This window comes from Odocoileus virginianus, chromosome 2 (assembly GCF_023699985.2).
Source record: "Odocoileus virginianus isolate 20LAN1187 ecotype Illinois chromosome 2, Ovbor_1.2, whole genome shotgun sequence".
NCBI lineage: Eukaryota > Metazoa > Chordata > Mammalia > Artiodactyla > Cervidae > Odocoileus > Odocoileus virginianus.
In genome coordinates this window covers 94,083,855-94,109,296 of record NC_069675.1, presented here as the reverse complement: position 1 = coordinate 94,109,296, position 25,442 = coordinate 94,083,855, and the positions used below count along the sequence as shown (strand labels likewise).

Genomic DNA, 25,442 nt, shown 5'->3' with positions numbered 1-25,442 from the left:
CTCCATCCCTCCGGCTGGGGCACTGGAGTTCACTCACCTGGTTCCCTGAAGCCTTCTTCTTGTTCATCTGGTTGCTTCTCTGCTGAGCACTAATAAGGAGAGAAGGGAGAGTCCCAGAACCTCTCTCCAGAGGCCCAGCTTCATTGCTACTGTTCAGTGGGCACCAGACCCAGAGGCTTGCCTCAGCAGGCCTGGGCCCTACACACACACATAAACACACACACACACACACACACACACACACACACACACAGAGTCACACAAAGTGTCACCTTCTCTGACCAAGGAGCACTCACTTGGCAAAGCCTATGAAGTCCTCATGGTTGGTATTCATGTAAGCCAGCTCAATATCGATGAGGAGCATGACCTTCAAGGATACATAGGTCAGCAGGTAAATGGAAAACATACCATAGAGTTTTAAAATGCATGAACTGGGAGAAGCATACTTGCAGCATATAAAGAATCCATAAGAAATAAATCTATAAACCATAATAAACAAAGATATCTATAATAGTATCCATAATAAATAAAGAGTTCCTAGAAATCAATAAATGGAAGACAAGAAACACAAACTAAAATAGTCAAAGGAAAAAAAAATAGTCAAAGAACCTGAATGGGTGATCCATAGAAGAAATGTAGATAATCAATAAGGATATGTAAAAAATTCTCCCTCTTGCTCACAAAGAAATGTAAGTTAAAATGAGACCCTTTTTGACCTCTCGAATTAATAATAAATATTGGGACCAATGTGGGCACAACTGTAGGAAGACATACCATAGATGGAAGTATAAACGTGTATCACCTTCTTGGAGGGCAGTTTGGCAATATATGACAACATTTTTTTTTTTCCCACTGTTCAATTGACAATCCTTTATTATTAAGTTTAGGTAAGAGTCCAAAATCAGCCAGTGTAGATGGGTGAAAAACTAGGCTAAAACAGCAAAAACTGCAGTTTCATTTGGCAAAGGCCTACACTATGCAGAGAAATTCATGGGAAAGTGAGATCCCATTTGATACCATGACAGAAAACAGCAGCCACTATCTCACATGACCACCAACCTGGGTGCATCAGCAACACAGACAGAGCCACCCATCTCAGCCTCTGATCTGCCAGCTCACTTATAAAAAATGACCATGAATTCTTCAATGAAAAAGTCAGTTAAATATTACGTTTTCTCTCAAAAGCAATAAAATCACAAAAATCAGCTAAGATTTGAAATTTAGGGTAAGTTAGTACAATTTCCTGCTTCTTAATGTATACATATTTTAGATTTGACAATCTTTTCCACATATAGTCAGATAGGTTTATAGAAGCATTTCAACATATCAAATTAAAAAGCTGTTAATTCATACATTTTATGACTTCAATTAATTATTAAAATGTTTAGACTTCAGTGCTGCTAATGACACTAAATTCAATGTCACATTCAAAAAATATGGAACGCTTCATGAATTTGCGTGTCATCCTTGTTCAGGGGCCATAACTAATCTTCTCTGTATCATTCCAATTTTAGTATATGTACTGCTGAAGTGAGCACTATATGACAACATTAAAATGCATATACTTGGGACTTCCCCAGTGGTCTAGTGGTTAAGAATCCACCTTCCAATTCAGGGGATGCGGGTTTGATCTCTGGTCAGGGAACTAAGATCCCACATGCTGTGGGGCAACTAAAGCCTGTGTGTCTTAACTACTGTGCCCATGTGCCGTCGAGCTCATGCTCCACAACAAGCACGCTTCGTGCGTGCCACAACGAAGACCCAGCACAGCCAAAATTAGAATTGAAAAAAGTGAGTGACTGAGGACAGCACCATTGTGGAGAAGGAGTGTATAAGGATGAGGCTGGGGACGGAGCCAGAAGTGGGTATCGACGGAAGGATGACAGAGAGATGGACAAGGAATAAGGACTCACCTGTGAGCTCTGTGAGAGCTGTAAGGGGGCCTGCTTACTTCTGTTCCTCTCAACCCAGAAGAGCAGGCAGTGAGCATGCCTCTCATTGAATGAGTGGATGGGTATTTGATAGATGACTAAATAAAAGGAAGGGAGGGGGCCTATGCCGGGGTGTATGGTGACCCAGAGAAACAGGAAATAGAGAGAGAGGTCCAAAGAGGGATGACCAGAGTATAGAAAGTTGAGAAACAGATGGTGGGATTGTAAAACGGAACAGCTTCTGTAGAAAACTCTATGGCAGATCCTTAAAAAATTAAGCATAGAATTACCATATGATCCAGCAACTCCATTTCTGGGAATAAACTCCAAAGAACTGAAAGCAAGGTCTCAAAGAGATATTTGTGCATCCGTGTTCATAGCAGCATTATTCACAATAGCCCAAATGTGGGGTGAAAAAAAACCAACTCAAATGGATAAGCGAAATGTGATCTACCCATACAATGGAATATGATTCAGTCTTAAAAAGGAGAGTTATCCTGACACGTGCTACAACATGGATGAACCTTGAGAACATATGCTAAGTGAAGCAGGCCAGACACAAAACGACAGTTGTTGTTTGCTTCCATTTATATGCGGTACCGAGACTTGTCAAATTCATAGAAACAGAAAGGAGAATGGTGGTTGCCAGGAGCTGGGAAGAGGGTGGGATGGGAGTCATTGTTTTTTTTTTTTTTTTTTTTTCTTTTTTGCTGTGCCATGCAGCATGTAGGATCTTGGTTTCCCAACCGGAAATCAAACCTGCGCCCCCTGCATTGGGAGCGCAGAGTCTACATCACTGGACTGCCAGGGACTGTTTAAGGTGGAGGCGGGCAGTTTCATTTTAGGAAGATGAAAAAGTTCTGGAGATGGATGGTGGTGATGGTTGCAATCTAAATGTCCTTAATACCACTAAACTGCACAATTTGAAGTGGGTAAAACAGTGAAATTTATGTGTATTTTTTTTCTCACAATAAAAGACAGTAAGAGAGACGCATAAAGTTGATGTGGGGAGAGAAAGTGTAAGAGGGACAGACAGAAGAGACTAACTGGGAAGAAGGAGATGAGCCCAGGGGCAGGAGTTCAAGGCCGGGGAAGAGCGGGCAGTGCCAAGTGGGCTCACCTGCTCCTTGGTGCGACCCTCGCGCTCCCGGATGTGGGTGGTCACAATACGCTCCATCTCCTCTCGCAGCCGGGGGTATTGCTGGAGCTGAGAAAGGGTGGCAGGGGAGAGAGCCAGGTACACAGGGGGCATGGGCAGGGGGCACCCAAAGTCCACCAGAATCCAGGGTGGGGTGGGAGGGACACACAGAATGCCCAAGACTTGGGGGCCCAGGAAGCTGATGGCACCAAGCCACGGCCACCCCTTTCCCTCAGTCGTGGGTTCCAAGTGGCAATTCAAGGGTCTTCCCAGGTCCGGGCCCTCTTTACTAGCCTACCTGGGCAACTTCATGGGGGCTGGTAGTTCCCATGAGCACAAGTGCCTTGGAAATCAGCCTGCTCCTCGGCAGCCATCTTGCTGGCAGCCATCTTGGAAACAGACCTATTCGATTGAGGCCTTTGTTTGGGGGCACAGTTAGCTCCCCAAACGTCCACTCATCCTCAGGGCTACCCTTTGCCTTCTCAAAGGTTTGCAGGCACACTCAGGTGGGGAACCAGGCAGGTAACAGCCTGCAGACTACTATCCGGGGAGAATCTGGGGAGGTCAGGGCCCAAGGTGCCAGCTGGCCTCCTGAGTCAGGCTGGGGACAGGCAATGCTCCTTGTAAGAGCTGGGGGAGGGGAGGTAGGGGAAAACCAACAGTCACACGAGGGGCGTGCAGGAGGCACAGGCATGCACGGGGGTGAGGCGGCATGCGGAGTTGGGGGGGGCAGCAGCATGACCAGTACCCTGCGGGGGGCCTGGCTGGGCCCCAGGCCCTTCGGTAGAACCCACCCGACTCTGCGTCCCTTGCATGCCTTGGCCTGGCATTACCACCCCCCAGACACATTTGCCTGGCTCCGAGCTGGCTGGCCAGGCTGCCTGTGTCTGCCCCACTCCTTTGGGTTAGAAGTTCAGCAGTACCCTTCTCCCGCTCCCAGTCTTTAATCAACTGAGGCCAAAGGGGAAAGAGTTCCAAATCCTTGGCCTATGAACTCTGTCCTCAGCTCAGCCAGGCTCTGGACAAAACCCAGGTGGACTCCCTCTTCAAGAGTCTGTTGAATGTCACCTCTTCCAGAAAGTCCACCATGATAACCTCTATGTCCCCTCCCCCACCCCCCCGCAACACACACCCTCTTCCCTCACCAAACTGGACTGTAATTGCCCTGAAGGCAGAGGCAGGGCTGGGCACACCATGGTGCTCAAAGAGGGCAATGTTGAAGGAATGAGTGAATGAATGAAGGATGGATGTCTCTGCCCTCCTTGCCAGGGTGAGCGGACATGGGCTCTTTTGCCCTGTGGCTCATGAACCAGCAACTCCTCAGAGAGGGGGACTCGCTGCACTGCTGAGGATGGGAGTCTACTCCCAGGGACCTGCTCCTCTGCCGGGAGGGGCTCAGGCTGGGCAAAACTAGACCCACACTTTGTCCCTCTTCCTATGCTTGGCTAAGGTCTCTCAGGCAGATCCCCCTATGTGGGAAGAGAGTTGAAGGTTAGTGTGCCTGGGTCACAAGTAGGGATTCTGAGGGCAAGATGGAGGCCAAGGAGATGGGGTGAGGTCTTTAGGAGAGGCAGGAGGGTGGGGAAGAAAGCAGCGTCCTGGATGCCAGCCCAGGAGAAGCAGCCTTGAGAGATGCCACATCCCCCCCAACCGTCCCATGACTGTGCCAAGGGTGTGGCTCATGTGGCCAAGCTCAGGGGACCTGGGGGAGAGGCAGCCTGAGACCAGGGGCTTAAAAACAAATGCTGGCTGGAGGGGTCCAGTGGACCCTGCTGCCCCACAAAGCTCAAGGATGCGCTGTCATTCCTTTTTGAGCCTGAATCACAGCCACCAGCAAAGCCTCCTCTGAGATGGTCCCAAGTGCTCCCTCCCAGGGTAGGGCTGGGGTAGAGACAGGGAGGGAAGGGAGGGAGCAAATTGCCAAAGAGCATGACCAGTTCTCCCACTAACCTCCTGGATGCTACAGTTGTCAAGTTTTCCACGTGTCACAAGTGACAGGGCAGCCTCAGCCCCTTTGAGCAGTTCTGTTCCCTTTGAGCATCTTTTTCCATTCTGGCTGCCTCTGAGCATTTCCAGGACTTTCAGCCAATTTTTAAAATGGATCTTTTCTCTCTCAGTTCTTGGCTAAATGGGGCATTCAGCCTGGAGCCCACAGTTTAAGAGTCAGGAAGGCAGGCCATGGAGCCATATGGTTCTGGGTTCAAATCCAGCCCCCTGCCCTGCTGACTGTCCTTGGAAAAGTGATTGGACCCCTCTGAGCCTCAGTTTCTCCATGTGTGAAATGGGGGTAATAATAGCACCTTCCCTCTGGGCATTGCTGAGAGGACTGAGCAGCACAGCCTGTGCCGAACTCCAGATTTCATCCAGAGATGAAAACTCTAAGCCCAGCAGGGCTAGGAATCATTAGCAGAAGGGGTTTGCTAAATTTGGAAGACTTAGGGAGGAAAAAAAAAGATGAAGATGGGTAAATTTCACTATGTAAACCAAAAACCTACTATGCATTAAATCAACAAAAGGCAATTTTTAAAATAAATAATTTATAAGCTTTCCTCTCCGAAGTTTTTGTTGATCAGTTGTCTGCTTACAAAAACTTATCAACTCACTACAATAAATCTGAATATGACTAAAGTTTGTGAAGCAGAAATGGAAAAATTCCTATGCCCTCTCAAAATAATGGTTAGCAACTATGTCTTTGGAACTTTATAATTTACATAGGTTATTATATTGTATTTTATTTTTTGTATATTTATCATTTATATATATTTCTTTCCCCCTAAATTCTATACATTATTTTCTGAAACCTGCTTTTTCCCTCACAGTGATTGTGGAAGACATATGAATGGAAATAAATATCCCTTGCCCGTTTAACAACTATAGTCTTTCATTGTATAATACTATAATCAATATCCTCTTGATGGACATCTGGGTTGTTTCCAACATATTACCATTTATCCTAATTACTGCTTTTTTGGAAGGCAATTCAGCAGTGTTCCACAATTTTTATATCTAGTAATCAGTCTTCTAGGAATAGGTCCTAAGGAAATAATCCTAGAGAAAGAAAAATAAAATTCTTTATACACAAAGATGTTCATTGCCAGGGTATTCATAATACTGAAAAACAGGAAACAATTTCTGTGTTCATCAATAGGAAAATGGTTAAGTAAACCATGACATTAATAAATCTATTCAATAGAATATCATGCAATCATTAAAAATGCTCACATAGACTTTGTAATAACACCCACCAAAATGTATGTTATTGAGAGAAAAAGCAGGATACTAATAAATCCACAGTGTGAATACCTAATAATGTACATAAGTATATGTATAGAAAAAATAGTTTGGAAGAATAAATTGGTGAAAACTTTCTGGAGGGCAAATATTGCAGAAGTTACCAAAAATGTGAATGCTTACATCCATTGACTAGCCAGTTCTATACTAGAAATTTGCTCGAAAGAAACAACAGGATAAATGCTGCAAATACATTTATAAAGCTATTCACTGCAGCACTGTTTGTAAAAGGAAAAACAAAAAGTTGAGATAACCTAAGTGTCTGACAATAAGATACTGAATATGTAAATCATGTCATATTTCTACAGTGGAATACAATACACTTGTCCAAGGGCATAGTCTTTATGTAGCTACTGCAAGGATTTCAGTTCATGCTATTAAGTAAAAAAGAAGAGTTCAGGGATCAGTGTGGTCAGTGTGATGTCTCTTTGGTTAAAACTGGTGAATATTTGTAATTAGTTAGGGAAGGAGTGCTGCCAGCAGTTCTTATTTCTAGGGTTTGGGGTGTTAGGGACTTTTGCACTCTCTGTGCAGTTTGAATATTTTGGTAACAATCATATATGATCAGAATGAAATCAATACTGCTAATTTCATTTTTTTTTTAAAGGAGCATGCATGTGGCAGTCTGGATGAGAGGGGAGTTTATATATGTATGGCTGAGTTGCTGTGCTATGCACCTGAAACTATCACAACATTGTTAATTGGCTATACTCCAATATAAAATTTAAAGTTGAAAAAATAAATAAAAGAGTTAAATTTAAATAAATAAAAGAGGAGTGTATTTACAGAAAATGTACGAAAATCTCAATGTGGTTTTCTTGAAAGGGAGGGTTGTTGCTTCCTTTTTATTCTTAGGGGTTTTCCAAATTTTCTCTATTTGAGAATGTATCACTTTCATTGGGAAAAACCAAAATTAAAAAAAAATTAGATATATATTGTCTTCTTCTGTAAAGAGATTTGAAGCAGCTTAAAATAAATGCGTGGGACTTCCCTGGTGGTCTAATGGTTAAGGCTCCATACCTCCATGGCAGGGAGCTTAGGTTTGATCCATGTTTGGGGAACTAAGATCCCACATGCATGGTGCAGCCAAAAAATTAAAAAAAAAAAAACAAAACACCTCAGTGTTTTCTAGTTTAACAAAAGATCATATTGCTTAGTAGTCATGATGTTGTGGGACCATGATTTAGATATCATGATATGTACTCTACAGTAGAGAATCCAGCTCAGATTTGATTCCACCTGGATCAGGCACTGCGTGGACACTAATTTGCTTAATCCATTCCTATCTGGCACAGAAGTGAACAAAAGTGAGACAGGATTGTGAAAGGGGCGCGCAGGACTAACTGTGTGCGAGCACAGAAGCCACGATACCTTTCTCGAGACACGAAGTGAAGGCAGAACGTCCCCCGCCTCCCAGCACAGGGGCTTTCTCAAACACAAGCAAGGCTGCACTTACGCAGGCCTCTGGGAAGGACTGCTTCAGATGATCCGGTGGAAAATCCTCCAAATGCCCCAAAGTAGACAAATAGGAGAAAGGCATCTGAAAGGTCACAGACTACTCAAAAGAGGCTGATCCTGGCAAACGTGTATGGGTTGCAATCAAGGGAGTAATCCAATATGCTTTTAGGCAAGTTAGTTTTGAGGGACTGGGATGGCTCCCCTGGCCCAGGAGGCCCTGATCCAAGACCTCTTCCCCTGGTCTCTGTAAATCTGAATCCCACTCTGCTGTTCTTTTCTGAGACTTGGTTTTGTCATCTGTAAAATGGGGATAAGACTATCCACTGCTTAGGGTTGTTCAAAGGATGAAGTCAGATAACAAGGGCAGGCACTTAGCCTAGTGCTTAGCACACAGTAGGTGCTCAATAGATAGCATCCAGCTCCTTATCATTGTTGTCAAAGGGACCACTGAGGGTGCTTGGGTGAGAGCAGTCTGCCCCTGCAGAGGTGGGGACCTGAAGGAATTATGAGGACCATAGACCCAGGGTTAGAAGCTGGTACCGGATCTCAGAGCCAGGAGCCACCCGGGCTGGCCTGGGTCCACCTGGGCAGCTGAGAGGCCGCCGGGCTTGCTCAGCAGCTGGTTGTGGCCCACCACAGGAGGCCTGGGCCGTGGGGAAGCAATGGCCAGGCCCAGCCCCTCCCAGGCGGCCATCATACCTTTTCGCTACACTTTCTGATGGTGGCCGTGAGCTCACTGACTACCATATCCACACACTTGATACTGGGCTCTTTAAGCTTCTGCACCTGCTTTTTCACTGTGGCTTCAAAAGCGAGGTCAGGTGTGAAGAGGCCCGTCCTGCACCCGGGAGGAGGAGGGGGAACGGGGCGGGGTGCAGCCGGGGGTGGGCGGGCGAGGAGGAGGAGGGGAGTGAAGGCCAAGCGGAGCCAGGGTGCGGGGAGGAGGATGGCAGGGGCACGAGGGAAGAGAGAGACACCGACACAGAGAAAGAGACAGGAGAGAAGACAATGTGAGCGTTGGGCCTGGCCCTCCTGTTACCACCCAGACTGGCACCTCCCGGGTGTGGCCAAGCGCCGCCCCCCCCCCCGCCCCCCAGGGCTCTGAGGGCATGGGAGGGGTCTGAGGGATCAAGCCCCCGCCCCATCCAAGGGCCCTTACTGAGTTCATAATCTTTCCCAGGGCTTGGCTCCACGACTCTTCAGCTACCCTGAAGCCTGCCCCCTCTCTCTTTTCCAGCGCCATCTTTGTCACAGCCCAGGGTCCTGCTGAGGAGCTGACCCAGACCCGGACTCCACTCACCTCCATTCTGTTCAACGCTAGGTTTCCCAGAACCTCCTGTATTTGCTTTGTCCCACCTCCAGAGCCCAGCACCATTCCCTATGTGCCAAGGTCGTGGCAGCCCACTGCCCAGGCGGTACACTGCACAACCCCAGGGGGCGCCGTTTACATAGACTACGGGGCAGAGGACGCCTCCCGGGCTTTCTGTGTAGCTGCCTGGTCTCCATTCTCTACTTCCTGCTCTAGTCAGGCCCTTCCCTTTCTCCTCAAGGGGCATCCTGTGCCTCTCCTCCAATGGAGTCTGGAGGAACTCAGTTTGGAAAGAGAGAGAGAAGAGGAAAGACAGAAAAGAGTGAAGATGGTGATAGAGAGGGGCCAGGACGGCTGTGGGGAGGGGAGAGGAGGGGAGGCTGGGGGGTGGAGTCCAAAGCATTGGCTCGGAGTTACAGCTCTGCCACCTCCGAGCTCACATGACCTTGGGCAAGTCACTTGATCTCCCGAGCCTCAGTTTTCCTGCTGTGAAATGGGTACCATCTTCCCTGCCTTGCTCTGCCCTCCTTGAGTGGTTCTGTGAGGCAGATGGAAGAGGATTCTGTCCCTGGAAGGCTGGATGTGGATGGAAGGGACAGGGAAGGTCCTGAGTGAGGGTCCTGAGTGAGGGTCCTGAGTGAGGGTGGGGGTGAGATGGGGAAGATGAAGAACGGTGGGGAGTTGGGATACCTGCTTGACCTGGGTCCTCTGGATCCCTCTGGCTGTCCAGGCCCCTAGGGCGGCACCCAAGAAGGTCCTGTACCTCGTCTGTCTCCAGGGCCAAGACTTCCCCGAGACCCCTCCCTGGAGACCCCAAAGATGACCCCACCTCTGGGAGCAGGAAGGGGACTGAGTCCCTTCTTCTCCCTGAGCTGGGGGAGCTCTTGGTGGGCTCTCAGAGCAAATAACCACCACCATACCTGTCTTTCCAATGTCTAATCCCTTGGTCCCCCCAGCCTGTGGGCCAGGGGCTGGGTGAGGCCCCTCAGAGAGCCCGCTCTCCTGGACTGCGGTGGCCTGCCTCCCCCGCCCCGCTGAGTCTGTACATGCTACCAGGGGGCGGAGGGGTGGGGTGGGGAAGGAGCGCCTGGCAGCAGAGCAGGGCGGGGCAGAGGTTGGGGGGTGGCCGGGCCGCCGGTTACCTTCTTGGTGCACTGTCTAACGGTGCTGATTAGCTCCGAGATAACCATGTCCACACACTTGAGACAAGGTTCTCGGATCTTCTTCACCTGCTTTTTCACAATGGTCTCAAAGGCCATGTCTGGGGTAAAGAGCCCGGTTCTGAATGCCCGGAGCAGGAGAAGGGCACAGTGTCACAGGCCAGCTCCTGCCAGGAGCACCAGGCCACGGCCCCATCCCGACCCCCTGAGCTCTGCCTTCGGGGTCCTCCCACTACCCCTCTCTGGGCTTCAGTGTTCCCACCTGTACAATGGGCAGGAGGGACTGTAATGAAGGTCTTTCAATTGGTGCTTTTCAAGACAAGACAAGGTTTGCTTATAGTTGGTGCATATGTCCTGCTTTGTCTTCAGATTCTGTTCCTACAAAAGGCTCTGTGGCTAGAAATGGTTTGAAAACTGCTGAACTGGGTTGTCTCTGAAAGCCTTTCTGGGAAGAAAGCGTTTTATTTTAAGACTAGCAGAGAGATTTTTTTTCTTCCTGTGCCTTAGCCAATGCAGCCTGTAAATTTCATGCCAAACCTTGGAATGGAACCTGCATAAAAGCAGTGACATTTTGGTCTGGTTCACTGCCTGGGCACATAGTGGGTGTTTTAAATTTTCTTGTTGAAGCATCAGTGTAGCTCTGGGTCCCTGGAGCAGAGGCTAAGATTTTAAGGACCGGTCTATTTCCCAGTCTTCCTTCCTGCTCCACTGGCCTTAGTGTTGGCTGGAAGGAGGGAAGTGGGGCGGAATGGGGCCAACTTTGGGCTAAGGGGATCATGGGAGGGTCTGGAGGGTTGAGAGGCCTCATTTCATCACAAAAGGTTCACAGACCAACACCTGGTGGCCTATCTCAGGCCCTACCCATTGGTTTGGGCAACTTTGTGCTGGAGACGGCTGGTGGGAGCTGTCTCACCTTGGGGATGGGCAGGGGACCCAGCCCAGAGGGTGCTTCCCCTGCCACCTGTGCCTTGGGCTCTACCCAGCTAGTCTAGCCGCCAAGCCTTGTACCTAGGAACAGGCAAAGGAAGGCAGCAGGCTGCAGGTATTGGGGTAGCCCAGGTCTCCTATCCAGTGCCCCTCGCCAGAGCCTGTCCAAGTTGGAAGCCAGAAAGTCGGGGTTGAGGAGGCTGAGCACTAGGGCTCCTCATCCTTCCCGAGGGGAGCTCACTGCATCACTCCCTCTACCTCTGCGCTAGACCCCTTCTGCCTTCCAGGGTTCGGCTTCCCTCCCCGGTCCCCATACGTGCCTAATGCCATGGATATTCTTGATGGCATAGCTGATCTCCCTTCGGAGTTCCTTCTCGTCAAACTCCATCTGTGTAGGAGACCAAGAGATGGCTGGTCAGGGCCTCTGCTGGTGCTTGGGAGGTCAGGATAGGCTGCACCCCACTCCCAGGACTGGCAGCAGAGCCTCTAATGAAGTCAGCCAACATACGTGTGAGAGAGTTCCAGGTAGGTGAGTGGGTGGGAGGGAGGTGAGCCCTCCTGCCCCAGGGTGGGGGGGGCCCTGCCTACCTTGACCAACTCGAAAGGGAAGCGCTCATGGAAGATCCGGTTGATGCGGGCACCCCCCGACAGTTCATAGGTGTCAATCTGGTCCCCTGAGCCTTCGATGCGCTTCTCAAAGTCTACAGCAAACTGCTGGACCATCCTGGGGAGAGAGCGGTGTCACCTGAAAGGCAGCAGCAGGCCAGTGCAGAGAGCCCGGGGAGAGCCCCGGTGGTGCTGAGAGGCTGCGGGATGTCAGGGGTTGGGGAAGGCCTCACTGCAGCAGAGCCTTGGTCTTGCGCGCTGGGTCATCAGGGCGGAAGTTCTTGTACTCCTCCACCTCCTTCTCGATGGACAGCAGCTGGCTCTGGAGTTTGTTTCGCAGCCCTGGCAGTGTGTCCCGGATGTGGTTTGTCAGTTGCTGGGGGTAGGGGCGAGGAAAGCGTGAAGACCATGGTCACAGAGACCCAGAAAGCCCACAGGACCAGGCAGGGACCAGGATGTCTGGGGTCCATGTGGACATGGTGAGATGCAGAGCTACAGCCCTGCCCACCACTGCCCTGCCCACCAGAATGAAAGCTGCCTGGCACACAGTAGGTGCTCACAGAGGTGTTTTAATTGAACTAATGAGTCAATAATGCCATTTTTAATAGAAGCCAGAAATTTAGATTTTTATTGGAAATCATTTGATTTTGACTAATTCAATAGTGTTAGACACCACAAGAGCCAGGTGAAATAAATCAGGGGCAGTGATGACTGGAAGACTGCCCCCTTGTGCCCTCTAGGTTTAAGGCCTCCCTTAAGGTAATTCTCAAGTTCTGGGACTCACTCTGGTTAGGTCCCCCCACACAGTATCTCCCTGAACTGCACAATGACTGTAAGAAATGGGTCTTATCACCATTTTACAGATGCAGAAATAGAAGCTCAGAGAGCTGGAAAGTCTTGGTGGGTGAGTGGCGAAGCTGAGATTGGAAGCAAGGTGTATGGCCTCCAGGGACCCCAATTTTGCCCCACCTCACACTGCCTCCCTACTATCAACACACACACACACACACACACACACCCCAGTGATTCTGGAAGCCCCATTTCAGGCAGATAAATATCCAAGGAGTCCCCTGGGATCACCTGTCCTCAGATCAGCCTCTCCCCATTTCAGAAGGAACCAAGGTCTTCAGCCAAGCATGCTCCAGTCCTAGCCCCTAAGCCCAAGCCCCTGTCAATGCCACCCTCCATCCTGGGAGGGTTCGAGGGCTCCCCTACTGGCCCCAGACAGGGAAGGGGCAGCGAAGCTCAGGTGCTAACTTGCTGTGTGACAGGGGGCAACCCTCCCAAAATACACTTCAGTGACTCTCTCTCATGCTGGTTTCCCAGACTACATCCTGGCCTGAGCCCCTACCTGGTTGAGGACCTTCTGCAGGTAGGGTGTGCCCATGCGGTCAGCCAAGTGGCGGTAGGAAGGGTGGGAGAGGAAGAACTTGCGTTCAGCAGCCAAGGCAGCTGTGATATCTTTCTTACCATCGATGTCCTTCTGGCTTCGGTTCACGACTCCAATGTAGCCTGTGGGTGGGGTGGAGGTCAAGGGTCATTCAGCCTCGCAGGGAGTGAGGGGCTGGAGGTGAAAGGGAAGGGCTGTCACGTGGGTCAGGGGCATGGCCTGCCTACCTCTGCGCAGCGGGAGCAGCTTGTTCTCCAAAACATCGCGGGCATCTGTGCCCTCGTCCATCAGGTCCAGCTTAGTGATGACCCCGATGGTGCGCTGACCTGGGGGGAAGGGTGTGGCAGGAGGGGGTTGTCTACACCTGCACTCGCCCTCATACAGGAGACCCCAGGCACTCTGGATCCCACCACACTCCCACTATCTCCCAAGTCCTCTCCCTCCTTCACTCACTGCCTGCCTGTGCTCCGCCCCCCCATTCATTCTCCACGGTGGCCCAAACGACTTTTAAAGGCATAAATATGATCCCACTGCTATTCGCTTAGACCCTCCAGTGGCTCCCCCTTACACTGTGAATAGATCCCCGGGGCCCTGCGTGTCGGCCGCCTGTGGGAACCTACCCTGGGGGTCCACCTCCTTGGCGACCTTGAGGGCATCAGAGTTGGCCAGGTCGGAGTTGGCCGGGGACACGGCCAAGATGAGGCAGTTCTCCTTGGTGACGAATTGCATAAGCATGTCCCGGATCTGGAACTCGATGTCGGGAGGTTGGTCCCCCACCGGGACCTTGGTCATTCCAGGCAAGTCCACTAGGGTCAGGTTCAGCACTGGACAGGGCGGCGAGAGGGCGGGCTCAAGGCGAGGGGCGTGGCCATGGGCGGGCGGATTAAGGAACAGGGCCAGGCTTAGGACGTGTTTGGGGGCGTGGCCTTAGGTGGGTGGGGTTAGGGAAACGCAGAGGGCTAAAACGGAGACCCGTTAGAGGCGTGGCCAGAGGTGGGCGGAGCCACGGCTCGGTTGGGGGCCCAGAATGAGACGCGCCGAGGAAGAGTGAAGCCCTGAGGCGTCGCTAAGGGGCGGGGCCAAGAAGATGGTTCCCCCCAAGGGGCGGGGCTCGGCGAGGGAGCTGAGAGGCTGGGGGCGGGGCCAGGGCCAGATCTCACCGTGCGGCGAGTAGACGCGGAGGTTGATGGGCACTGGAGAGATGCCCTTGTTAGTGCCTGTTACCCGGTCGGTCTCAGCCTCAATCTCCAGGCGCACCTCTTCGAAGTCAGTGAATTTCTTCCCCTTGCAGTGCAGGAACTCGGCATATTCTGCCCCAGAAAGAGCCGGGCGCGGGGGAGAAAGCATCATAACCAAAGCTTAACTGGGTCTCATCTCCCACTGGGAAAAGACCCTTCACACACACACACACACACACACACACACACAAACACACACACAAACACACACAACACTGCCTTCTTCTTCCTCCCCGGACAACAAGGCCACCTCTCCGTTATGCATTTTTATCCCCGCTGTTCAGATGGGGAATGAGGTCCAAAGAGGGGAAGCCCATACCTGTGGTAGCATTGACCAGCTGCAGGACCAGGGGGCGTCGCGTGACAATTCCAGACCCTCGGGGCAAGAAGTCCCTGCAGTGAGTTGGGGGTGAGAGGAAAGTCAAGGTCTGAGGAGGCTCCCTGTGTCCCAGGGACACCTGTCCTGCCACCGGGGGCCTCAAAGCTCCCCAGAAGTGCCTCACCACACCTCAGCCCAAGAGATTCACTAAAGGGAGATGGCAGCTGAGAAAGGTGGAAAAGATCACCCTCAAGTCCTCTGGGTCACAGAATTTGTGAGTCTGAACTCACCCCCAGACCTCTCTCACAGTCTGCCCTGTGTTGGTTCTGAGCCAACAGGAAGTCCCTGCCCCAACTCAGTCACTGCCATTCAACTCAGGAGAAACTGAGGCATGAGGTGCCCCACCCCAATGCCCAAATGTCCAGTGGCCACAGAGTGGGTGCCAAGGAAACAGAGCCACACTTCCTCCCCTCCTTTCTGCTATGGGGAAAGGCAGCATCTCACTTCCCCTTCTCCTGGCCCCATCTGGCTGTGGTTGAGGATGAGGGGGATGAGGGGAAGGAGGAAACAAGGAAAAGGACTCATGCTTCTTAAGTGCCTACCGCATGCCTGACTCTTTGTGGGCAATATTTCATGGACTCTACACAATAGCCTCACTAAGAAGACAGTATTATTATCCCCATTTTACAGATGAGGAAACTGAGGCTCAGAGATATTCATGTTGTCCAGCCTGTATCTACCAGACTCTGCAGTAGATCTGTTTGACTCTCTGGTGAAGGCTTTCTGCCCATCATCTCCCAGCAGACCCAGCTCCTTTTGAATGACTGGATGGAGGGGGTCCCAAAGTCACTTCCTGCCTGTAGACCTGATATCTATTCTTTAGACATCTGCTATGTCAATTTCAGCCTTAGCAGTCCTTTTGGCTAACTCTTCAGGGTGCCACTTCTCTCTGTCCTGTCAGCTCTTTTCATCACCCCACCCATCCACCCACAGCCCCACCCAAGTCAGCACAAGTATGATGGTGGAGGCCTCTCCAGGGATCAGGCTACTGGGATTGGAATCATGGGATTGCCAGGATTCAGGAAAGAGGGGAGCTGAGGGGCCACAGAGATCTCCTTCATGGTGAGGCTCATGAAGGCCCAGGGAGGGGAAAGGATATACTCAAGATACTATAGGGCTGGGACAGAGCCAGAGCAGAAACCTGGATGCCCTATCCTGAGCTCAGAGCCCAACCTGGACTCACAAAGCTTTCTGTGCTCAGGTTAAGGGCAGAGGGTCCCGGGAACAACAGAAGCGGCCCGGGCTTCTGGGTTCAAGGCATCATCTGGGGGCCCTGGGAAGGGCTCTTCCATTCTCTGTCCTCACCCTGCCCCACCTCTGGGGAGAGCAGAGACTAATGAGGAGTCAGCCACTTTATGGGGAAGGAGGATGATAAATCCTGCATTTATCCATCATTTCTAGGTGCCAGGCAAATGCTTTTCATTTGCGCAAGACTGTGAGGCTCAGAAGGGCAGGGCTTGCACTTTTCCGTCACAAGAGGTGCTTAATAAATGGGCACTGAGGGGGCGCGGGTTCAGTTCCTTGTCAGGGAACAAAGTTTACATGCCATGTGGCATGGCCAAAAAATTAAATTAAAAAAAGGGCACTGAGGACTTCCCTGGTGGTACAGTGGATAAGAAGCCCTCTATCAATGCAGGAGATGCAGGTTTGATCTCTGGTCAGGGAAGATTCCACATGCCACGGAGCAACAAAGCCAGTGCGCCACAACTACTGAAGCCAGTGCATCTAGAGCCCATGCTCTGCAACAAGAGAAGCCACCGCAACGAGAAGCCTGTGCACTGCTATGAAGAGTAGCCCCCAAATCACTCCAACTAGAGAAAGCCCGCGAGCAGCAATGAAAACCAAATGGAACCAAAAACAAATAATAAAAGGGAACTGAATCCCCCAAATCCTCAAAAAAGTGCTCTTATATGGAGAAGATAACTTTACAGATGAGGTAACCAAGGCCTCAGAGACGTGAAATGACTCATCCAAGGTCACCCAGTCAGGAATGGCAGAGCCGGGGAATCAAACCCGCTGCTGTTGGACCCCAGAGCCTGGGAACTTTCCCATCAAACTCTGCTGCCCCCTAAACCTGAGGAGCCAGACTTGGCTTTTTATGTAATTCAATTAAATTCAGTGTAGAACATATTTGGGAGCAGCTGCTCTGTGCCGGGCCCTGTGCTGGGCCCTGGGGATGGGATGTGATGAGTCAGACGGTTCCCACCCTGAGGAGCTCACAGCGTGGTGGGAGAGACAGACAAGTAAACAGATAATGTGATGCAGTGTGACATGTGCTGGAACGGAGGTGCACCAGGCAGCACAGAGGGGTAGGTGGTTAACTTTGGGTGGGGGGAATTCCTGTCTCTGTCTTTACCCCTTACTCATTGACTGCTTTTTTGCAGGCGTGACCCCCTAGTGCTTGGGAACCCCCCCCCCCCAGGACTGGAGAGATAGGGCATCTCGGCTCACAGAGGCTGGGGAGGATATGGGGACCTGGGGTCTACCTTCTTCCCCATCTTCTCCTCACCCAGCTATACCATGGCAACTGTTGCCATGGAAACTACAGGCGGGGCTAGAAAGGATGGGACTCCCCACAGAGAGCCCCTCCCCAGGCAGAGACATGAACCTTCCCTGGAGCTCTAGCCTGAGAGCACCACCCCCCAACCCCCACCCCCTTCCTGCACAGATGGACCCACTTGGCCCTGGCAGGCCTGAGGGGAGGAGGTCCCTGAGGTGCCACATAGAGGGTGTGGAGAACCCAGGGCCCAGCTGGAGGGGTGATCAGGGGTCTGGGCCAGCCTGCTCCGGGTTGCTGCCTCCCAGGGCTACTTAAAGGACAAGCAGCTTATGGGAAGCAGAGATTAGAGCACAGGGCATGTGTGGGAGCAGTGCCTACTCAGACCCAGATCTCCCAGGCCGGGGTGGGGATGGGCGCCCCAGGTGGCCAGGGGCCCCATCTTGGCCCTGGCCCAGGCTCTCAGAATTCCCTGGGTGGCTTGTTCAAATGCACATTCCTCAGACAGGCTGGGTTAGAATCTTCAGGATTGGGGTGGGCAGGGGAGCGGAGGTGGGAATCTGGATTCTAAACACAATCCCCATGTTCCCACCAAGTTTAAGGCTCCTGGCTCAGTGATGAGGAACCGGGGCCAGGCAGAGGCCCTTGGGTTCGGGTACTGACTTGGCCATTCCCCAGCCTGGTGCCCCTGGGCCAGTGGCTTCACCCTCAGGGCCTCAGGGTCCTCAGCTGTAAACCACATGATCCAAACAAGGCATCATATATGACCACGCGTGGCTGCAGAATGATTCCTGGAGCCTTAGCCCATGCCTGGAACAGAGTGGGCACTTAGCAGCTGGAGGGGGCTGCCAAGGAAAGCCTCCTGTCCTCAGCACCCCTCCTTTGGAGAATCCTCCCAAAATTCAGCAAGGAATCCAAGATCCTGAAGAACCATCTGCCTCACCTCCTCTGGGCACTGAATCGGATCTCGGGATTCTGACCACATAATGTTGCCTGGAAACGATGGACCTCAAGAAGGAGGAGTTTTCAGAGAACATCTCATTCCCCGTCATTGTCCAGGGGGTGGGACGGAGGCCCAGGGAGGGGCAGGGAGCTGTGAGGCCACACAGCAATGGAAGGGATGGCTGAGATGGGCCCAGGACCCAGAAGCCTGCTTCTTAGCTAGGCCCACGCCTGGACAAGCAGTGATGAGCACGACTGTTCCCACATCCAGACTCGGTGCCTCACTGCCTGCTGGATTCTCATGCTGGGCACAGGATTCTCGTGCTGGGCACAGGATGGGCTATTGTAGGGGCTCAGGCAATCCTGGAAGGAGCAAGCATGGCTGAGCGACTCCACAGTTTCCACCTTTCGCCTGGACAGACTGTCCCATAGCCTCAGTTAAAGTGCCCCCTGGGGACTTCCCTGGTGGCCAGTGGTAGGGGGTCCAGGTTCGATCCTTGGTCAGGGAACTAGATCCCACATGCCGCAACTAAACGAAGACCCCTTGTGCTGCAACGAAGACCTGACGCAGAAAAATAAATAAATATTGAGAAAACAATAAGGTATCCCCTGGCGGCTTCGCACTGGGGATTCGGGCCTGATCTGGTCTCCCGCCAGAGCCACCTCTGCACCTCCCACCCAGCTCCTGGCTTGCCCAAGAGAGGACAGAACAGGTGCTCAGAGAAAAGTGCGCTGGGCCCACCAGCCTCGACTGACGTGTGGGAGGGGTGGATGGTGACTTGCCAGCGCCTCCCACTCGTTTGGACAGATGGTGGTTTCCTGGGGAGGCCTTGCCTTGCCATCTGCAGAGGCACCTTCAAACCTGAAGCACAGGCAGGGTAAAATAAACACATCTCACGACCTCCAGGCCCCACATACGGCCTATCCGAGCTGACACTGTCACCCCAGAGGGGCCTGGAGGAATTATACCCAGAGCTGCTGCTCCTAGTCTACAACTGCTCTGGGACCCTGGCTCCCAAGTCCTGCTGAGCTCAAACACCACCAGCAAGTAGCCTGCTTGGACTGGAGTGTGCCCGACGGCGGTCATCCTTGTAAGTCTCTTGTTTCCTGGACTCTGATGTCAGACAGGCCCGGCACTGGATGTCCGAGCTGTGTGACTATGGATAAAGCATCAGACGTCTCTGAATCTCAGTTTCCTTATCAGTAAAATGGGTTTCTGTGAGGCCTATATAACTTAATGTCTGTACCCAGGCATGGTAGCAATGATTATAAATAAAAGTTGAGTGAGCTGAGCACACAGCCTGGGTTCCCAGGACCATGTCATCCATTGATGCTGCAGGGAGGGAGCTAGAAGATAGGTTTCCTGGGAGTTGGCCAGAAGAGTGGGTGGAGGCCAGAATATTTCCAGCCCAATCTTGCCTTGGAAGTGGAAGGGAAGGGGCCCAACAGACTGTGAGGTGCCCTCTGAAGCAGGGAGCCAGGGTGGAGGCGAGGGAGTGGGTGGGCCAAGAAATACAGTTGGGAGGAGGTGAGACTGGCCCCAGGCAACAAGTCCCTCTCTGTTCCTGCTGCCCCAGGAGGCCCTGGGCTGGCCCATGTCACACAGCCCATGAATTTCCAGCTGAGGTTTGAAGATTTCAGGGCAGCCCTGGCCTTAGCTTCCCCTGGTATTCTAATGTCCTGAGAGCAGGGCCTGGGTTGGTCCTATTTACCACGGTATTCCCAGCACCCAGCTCGGAGCCTGGCATGGAGCAGGCACTCAGGACACTCCTGTCGGCTGAAAGAACGATTGGAAGAAGTTCCTCCATTTTCCCCATCACCGCCCTCATTGTACAGATGTGGAAACTGAGGCACAAGAAAGAGGGTTGCCCAAGTTCACAGTGCAAGTTGGTGACAGGGTAGGACTGGTGCCCCGGGCCCTGGATTCCAAGCCCAGCACTCTCCCCACAACAACTATTCTTCAATATTAAAGAAAATGTGTCATCTTTCTTTTCACCTTATCCTTCCATCCTTCCTACCATTCTTCTTTGCCTCTTTCCTTCCTGCCTGCCTCTCTCCCTGTTTTCCTCCCGCCTTCCTCCCTTTCTTTCAAGTGTTGGTGACTTTATACTTTCAAAATGGAAACGATTTCTTTTGCCCCTGCTTTAAAAAAATCATATGCTCTCTCATTAAATAATTTTTCAGAAAGTACATAAAATGTTGAAAAAACAAAAAGCGACCATCATCCCCAACACCTGGGGCTCAGCATTGTAAACGTTTTATCACTTATGAGAACAGTCATGGCAAACCCCGATGGATTGTTGATTGCTGGCCAGGGATGCTTCCGGGGGCTCTGAAATCTGCATCATCACGAGGTTTCTTTCGGGGGTGATGGAAGCGGTCTAAAATTAGATTGTGATGATGGTTGCACAAATATGCTAAAAATCATTGAAGTGTGCAATAAAGATGGGTGAATCTTACAACATGTAAATTCTACCTTAATAAAGTTGTTTAAGAAACCTGCAGCCTCTTGATTGATGCTCAAACAGCTGTGTGAAGTTGGCGTGGCCAGTTTCCCCAACTTGAAGGGGAAGAAACAGGCTCAGAGAGACAAAGCCAGGTGCCCCTCACGGACCCGGGCTCCGAGCCACACCTGGGTAGCAGCTCTGCCTGTCTGACAGCTCAGCGTGGACTTTTCCCAAATTGCTCAATATGGAGTTACTTCTGGATCCTTATTTCTTTCATTTATTTAGCGGTGCTGGGTCTTTGTTGCAGCATGCGAACTCTTAGTTGTGGCATGTGGGATATAGTTCCCTGACCGGGGATCAAACCCTGGTCCCCTGCATTGGGAGCACAGAGTCTTAGTCACTGGACCACCAGGGAAGTCCCTGGATCCTTATTTCTTATCATGAACAGCCTGAGGTGAAGGAATCTCAGCTCCACTAAATTATCTCCCTGCTCTGAACCTCAGTTTCCCCATCTGTGAAATGGGACACAATCCAGCAGCTCCCTCCTACGGCCAATGACGGGATGCCTCAAGACCCTGACTGTAGAAGGATCTAACTAGCAGGCTGCCCGTGCTGCCGTGAGTCACCTGAGTGCCCATCCTGGGCTTGGTGCCTACGTGTGCCAGGGAGCATTGCATTCACCTGCTGAGATGTTTCTCCCCTTCTGGGCTGGTGGCCTCGTTTCCCTGTGCTAAGATTGGGGACAAAAGAGTGGTGCAGTGATAAACAGGTAAAACATTCATAATAACCTTGGTTGGATCTCCTCTGCCAGGAGCTCTCAGCCCAAGGTCATGGGCCTCTTTCTTCTTCTGTGGTCCCTCATTCTGGGAGAAAACTGAGTCCTGCCCCACATGCCAAGGTCACAGGCTGGAGGGTGGTCAGGGAAGGCATCCTAGAGGAGGTGTTGCCTGATGTGAGATCTGGAGGTTGAGCCAGGGAAGGAAGAAGACGGAGGTGGGGTGAGGCACCTTCCTGGCAGAGAGAATAGCAGAGTGAGGGAGAGGGACAGCCCACTTCCCCATGAGCTGCAAGATACTTAGGTGGCGCCGGAGGGGCAGCCTGGCTGGGTAAGGCCAGCCTCAGGGCCCCAGCTCAGGAGATAAGGCTCTGCTTGGAGGGCAGGGAGCTAAGAAGGGCTTCAAGCAGAGGCATCTGAATGGGAAGCCCTAGAGAGTTTTGACCTGCCCGATGGAGAATAGCAAGAGAGGAGTCTGTCCTGGGTGGTGGGTAGGACAAAGGTGATGGTGGCCCAGGTACAGAAGGGATGGACTGGGGCAGAATCCACAGGGTCTGTAGACTGCATTGGATGGAGATGATGCGAAAGGAGCTGAGAGCTGATCCCGGGGCCTCCGGCCAGGGCACTGGGAAGGTGACAGAGGATGAGATGGTTGGGTGGCATCACCAATTCAATGGACATGAGCTTGGGCAAACTCTGAGAGATGGTGAGGGACAGGGAGGCCTGATGTGCTGCAGTCCATGGGCTCGCAAAGAGTCAGACATGACTTGGTGACTGAACAACATAGGAATTCCAAGTGGCTAGAACTGACTGCTGCAAACGGTTGGTGTTCCTTAGCCAGAGTTCAGTCCAGGAGCGGGCAAGAGTGCCCGAGAGATAACCAGGGAAAACAGAGGGGGAGAAGCTGAGGCGTATGGAGAGGCCGGCACAGGTGTTGGGGTGCAGAAGGTGGACATTCACATGGAGACGGAAGACCCGTGCTGGTTCCTGTCCTGCCTCCGATGCGCTGCTGTGTGATTTCAGGCAGGTCCCTTATCCTCTGTGTGCCATTTCACCACTTGAAAACTGGGGATGATGCTCCTCCTACTAAGAGGTTGCTGGTTCCAAGAAGACAATAATCAGCACTGCCCTTGGACCTGGGGGCTTGGGGCCCTGACCTTGGGCCCCATCCTTGTTGGGATCTTTGGCCTCACCTTCCCCATGAAGCAAGGGGTTCCGGGGGACCAATGGAAGGTGCCCAGCTGGAGCCTGTGCACCCCTCCTTGTTGTTATTGTTGCTTTGGTTGCTCAGTAAGTCTGACTCTTGGCGACCCCATGGACTGTGGCCTGCCAGGCTCCTCTGTCTCTGGGATTTCCCAGGCAAGAATGCTGGAGTGGGTGGCCATTTCCTCCTCCAGGGGATCTTCCTGACCCAGGGATCAAACCCGGATCTCCTGCATTGCAGGTGGATTCTCTGCCAAGGTACCTGTGCAGCCCTCCTAGGCCATACTTATGGGCCCTGGAACTTTCTCTCAGTCTCAAGGGTACCTCTAGGTTCTCTCCCACCTGCGGGCTGCCCTCAGTGCGAGGAGGCAACCTCGAGGCTACGGTTGATGCAGCTGGAAGATGAGGGCAGCCCGGGGAGTCCCCACCCCATCCCAGAACTCGGAGGAGTCTGAAATTCTAAATTCCACACCATCCTGCCAGGTTGCTTTGAAGGTGAACTTGTCAAGGTGGGAGGGCAGAATGCATTGTAGTTAGCAATTCCTTAGCTTGATTTATAACTGGAATATTTAGACATATGGCATGTGGGCTCCACTTCTGCCTCCTGTTCCAGGCCTGATAACACCACGCCTGTGACTGGCGGCCTCCGCTCCCACCTGACCCCTCTGCACCAGCCTGCCTGTGTCCCCTCCCTCTGTTTCTGACCCTCCAACCCCAGCCAAGGCCAGGGAAACTCAATTCTCCTGACGCCGGGATCAGATGCTGTCTGCCAGAGTCACCTTTCATTCCCAGCTCCTTGGGGCCACTGGGTGGGGCAGCGGGTTGGCGAAGACATCCTCTAGCAGGGGTGGGCACACAGGTCTGGCTGAGGGCATGTGCCAGGACCGTGCTCTGAGCAGGGAGGGGCACAGCATCGTGGGTTCTCTGGGTCGGGGTGAGGCCTCCCAGACCAGCCTGATCTCACTGCGATCTCTGCTCCTCACTGCCCTTCTCTCCTCCAGGTTCCACCTCCGGCCTTTCCTCAGGGGGGACCCTGAACCTGGAGTGGTTCACTCCTTTGCCTGACCAAGTCCTATTTTCGCTCAGGCCCAGACCTAAACGCTCAGATGCCTTCTCTGGCCCCCTGACGACTCCTGCTCCCTACAACCTTAGGGTCCTGGTACCCTTCTTCAAATCCACAACATAAGAGCTCTTTGTGTAATGTAGCCTCTGTCTGTCCCACCCAGCTGTGAGTCCCCCGAGAACAGGGATGGGTCTGGCTTGTTCACAGTTCTATCCTCAGGGCTTGGCGCACTGCAAGTGCCAAGGAGATGTCAGTTCCCTCCGTCTCTCTACTTTTGATGTTTCAATTATGCCCTAATCCTCTTTGGCCTCAGTCTCTGAATCTGGGAAATGGGATGTAGCCTGAAGTGTTCAGAGGAAGAGACAGATCTTAGTAGTGGAGAATGGTCTGTCCCCCATGGCAGGGGCTGGGGCTGACCAGCAGAAGGGCTCTCAGAGGCCAGAAACTGGCATAAGGTCTGTGCTGGGACCAGAATGCAGAGAAAGGGGATTGGTAGGAGGCAGGAAGCCTGAGTAAAAGGCTTCCCAGGTGGCTCAGGGGAAAAGACTCTGCCTGCCAATACAGGAGCCGCAGGAGATGCTGGTTCGATCTCTGGATCGGGAAGATCCCCTGGAGAAGGAAATGGCAACCCACTCCAGTATTCTTGCCTGGGAAATCCCATAGACGGAGGAGCCTGGCGGGCTACAGTCAGTCCATGGGTTGCAAAGAGTTAGACACGACTTAGTGACTGACCAACAACTCAGTGAGCTTGAGCTGGGGTAGACAGAGTCAGCAGAGGAAACCAAAACCCTATCCCCCAGGCTGCCCTTTGGGCTCTGGACAGAGGCTTACTCACCAGGCTCCCTGCCCCACCTGCATCCTTGCCCCTCCTCCCAGCTGGTACCTATGCCCAGGCAGGAACAGAATGGGCACGTCCTCTGGGCCAGACCTGACCCTGAGTGCTTCACGGGCATGATGTCAACACTCGCCACAGTCCCGTGATGGAGGTGCTATTATTATCCCCATTTTACAGATGAGGAAATAGCAGCTGGGCAGGGTTTAAAAAACATGCCCAAGTTTGCCCAGCGTGTAAGTACCAGAGCTGAGCTGCAAACTCAGGTCTGATTCCAGAACCTGAGCACTCAGCCCCTCTGCCACACTTCTGCCAGCCCTGGCCTCCCGGGGGAGCCAAACAGGAGGGAAGATGGGCAGTGCCCGACAGTCAGCACGCCTGGGCCTCAGAGTGAGGCCAGGGGTGCCGGAGCCTGGAAGCCTGTCCCAGGACACCTGACTTGGTGCCAGATGGGTATAGTGGGGAGGGGGCATGCATCTGGGGGCAGACGAAGGGTAACCTGGGGCACCAGACATCTGCTCACAAAGGGCTGGGGTGTCCGGGGGCCCACGCACACTCCACTGTCTGTGCTCACCACTGAGATGATCTCATCTACGCTCACGAGTTGACATCCCATCTCTTCCAAATTTATATTTCCAGCCCGCCTTCCCTCTGAGCTTCCGACTTGCATCACCACACTGCCCACCTGACATCTCAGACTTAACGAGTTCAAAACCAAACTCCTGATCTTACCCCCCGACCCCCAGCCTGCTCCTCCCAGACTCCGTTAATGGTACCAACACCCACCAGGGTCACGGGTGCTAAAGTCATCCTGGATTCTTCTTTCCTCACCGTCTACATCCCATCCCCCAGCAGG

The 25,442-nt window shown here is 52.3% G+C and overlaps 1 protein-coding gene and 1 non-coding gene across 20 annotated transcripts in view; both read right to left on the bottom strand.

Annotated features, from left to right (window-relative positions):
• The window catches only part of DNM1 (dynamin 1), a 44,344-nt gene that overhangs the window by 15,301 nt on the left and 3,601 nt on the right, over window positions 1-25,442 (bottom strand). For 12 of the 19 annotated variants that reach the window (XR_002310136.2, XR_011482999.1, XR_011482998.1 and 9 more), the window contains exons 2-13: window positions 14,768-14,841; window positions 14,371-14,520; window positions 13,831-14,034; window positions 13,438-13,536; window positions 13,172-13,332; window positions 12,054-12,196; window positions 11,803-11,938; window positions 11,535-11,602; window positions 8,518-8,656; window positions 3,052-3,138; window positions 297-367; window positions 38-89 (exon numbers count right to left, since the gene is read on the bottom strand). Coding sequence is in view for 16 of the 19 variants with exons in the window: in XM_070453648.1 (XP_070309749.1) it covers window positions 38-89; window positions 297-367; window positions 3,052-3,138; window positions 8,518-8,656; window positions 11,535-11,602; window positions 11,803-11,938; window positions 12,054-12,196; window positions 13,172-13,332; window positions 13,438-13,536; window positions 13,831-14,034; window positions 14,371-14,520; window positions 14,768-14,841 (1,384 nt within the window). In the remaining 3 variants the exon portion in view is untranslated. Of the gene's footprint in view, window positions 1-37; window positions 90-296; window positions 368-3,051; window positions 3,139-8,517; window positions 8,657-10,269; window positions 10,409-11,534; window positions 11,603-11,802; window positions 11,939-12,053; window positions 12,197-13,171; window positions 13,333-13,437; window positions 13,537-13,830; window positions 14,035-14,370; window positions 14,521-14,767; window positions 14,842-25,442 lie in introns of all 19 variants that reach the window. The other 7 variants (XM_070453653.1, XM_070453665.1, XM_020874765.2 and 4 more) reach the window with 1 other exon arrangement.
• LOC139031583 (U6 spliceosomal RNA) lies at window positions 1,431-1,538 on the bottom strand. The gene has a single exon (XR_011484078.1). It is a non-coding gene; the product is annotated as a U6 spliceosomal RNA (small nuclear RNA).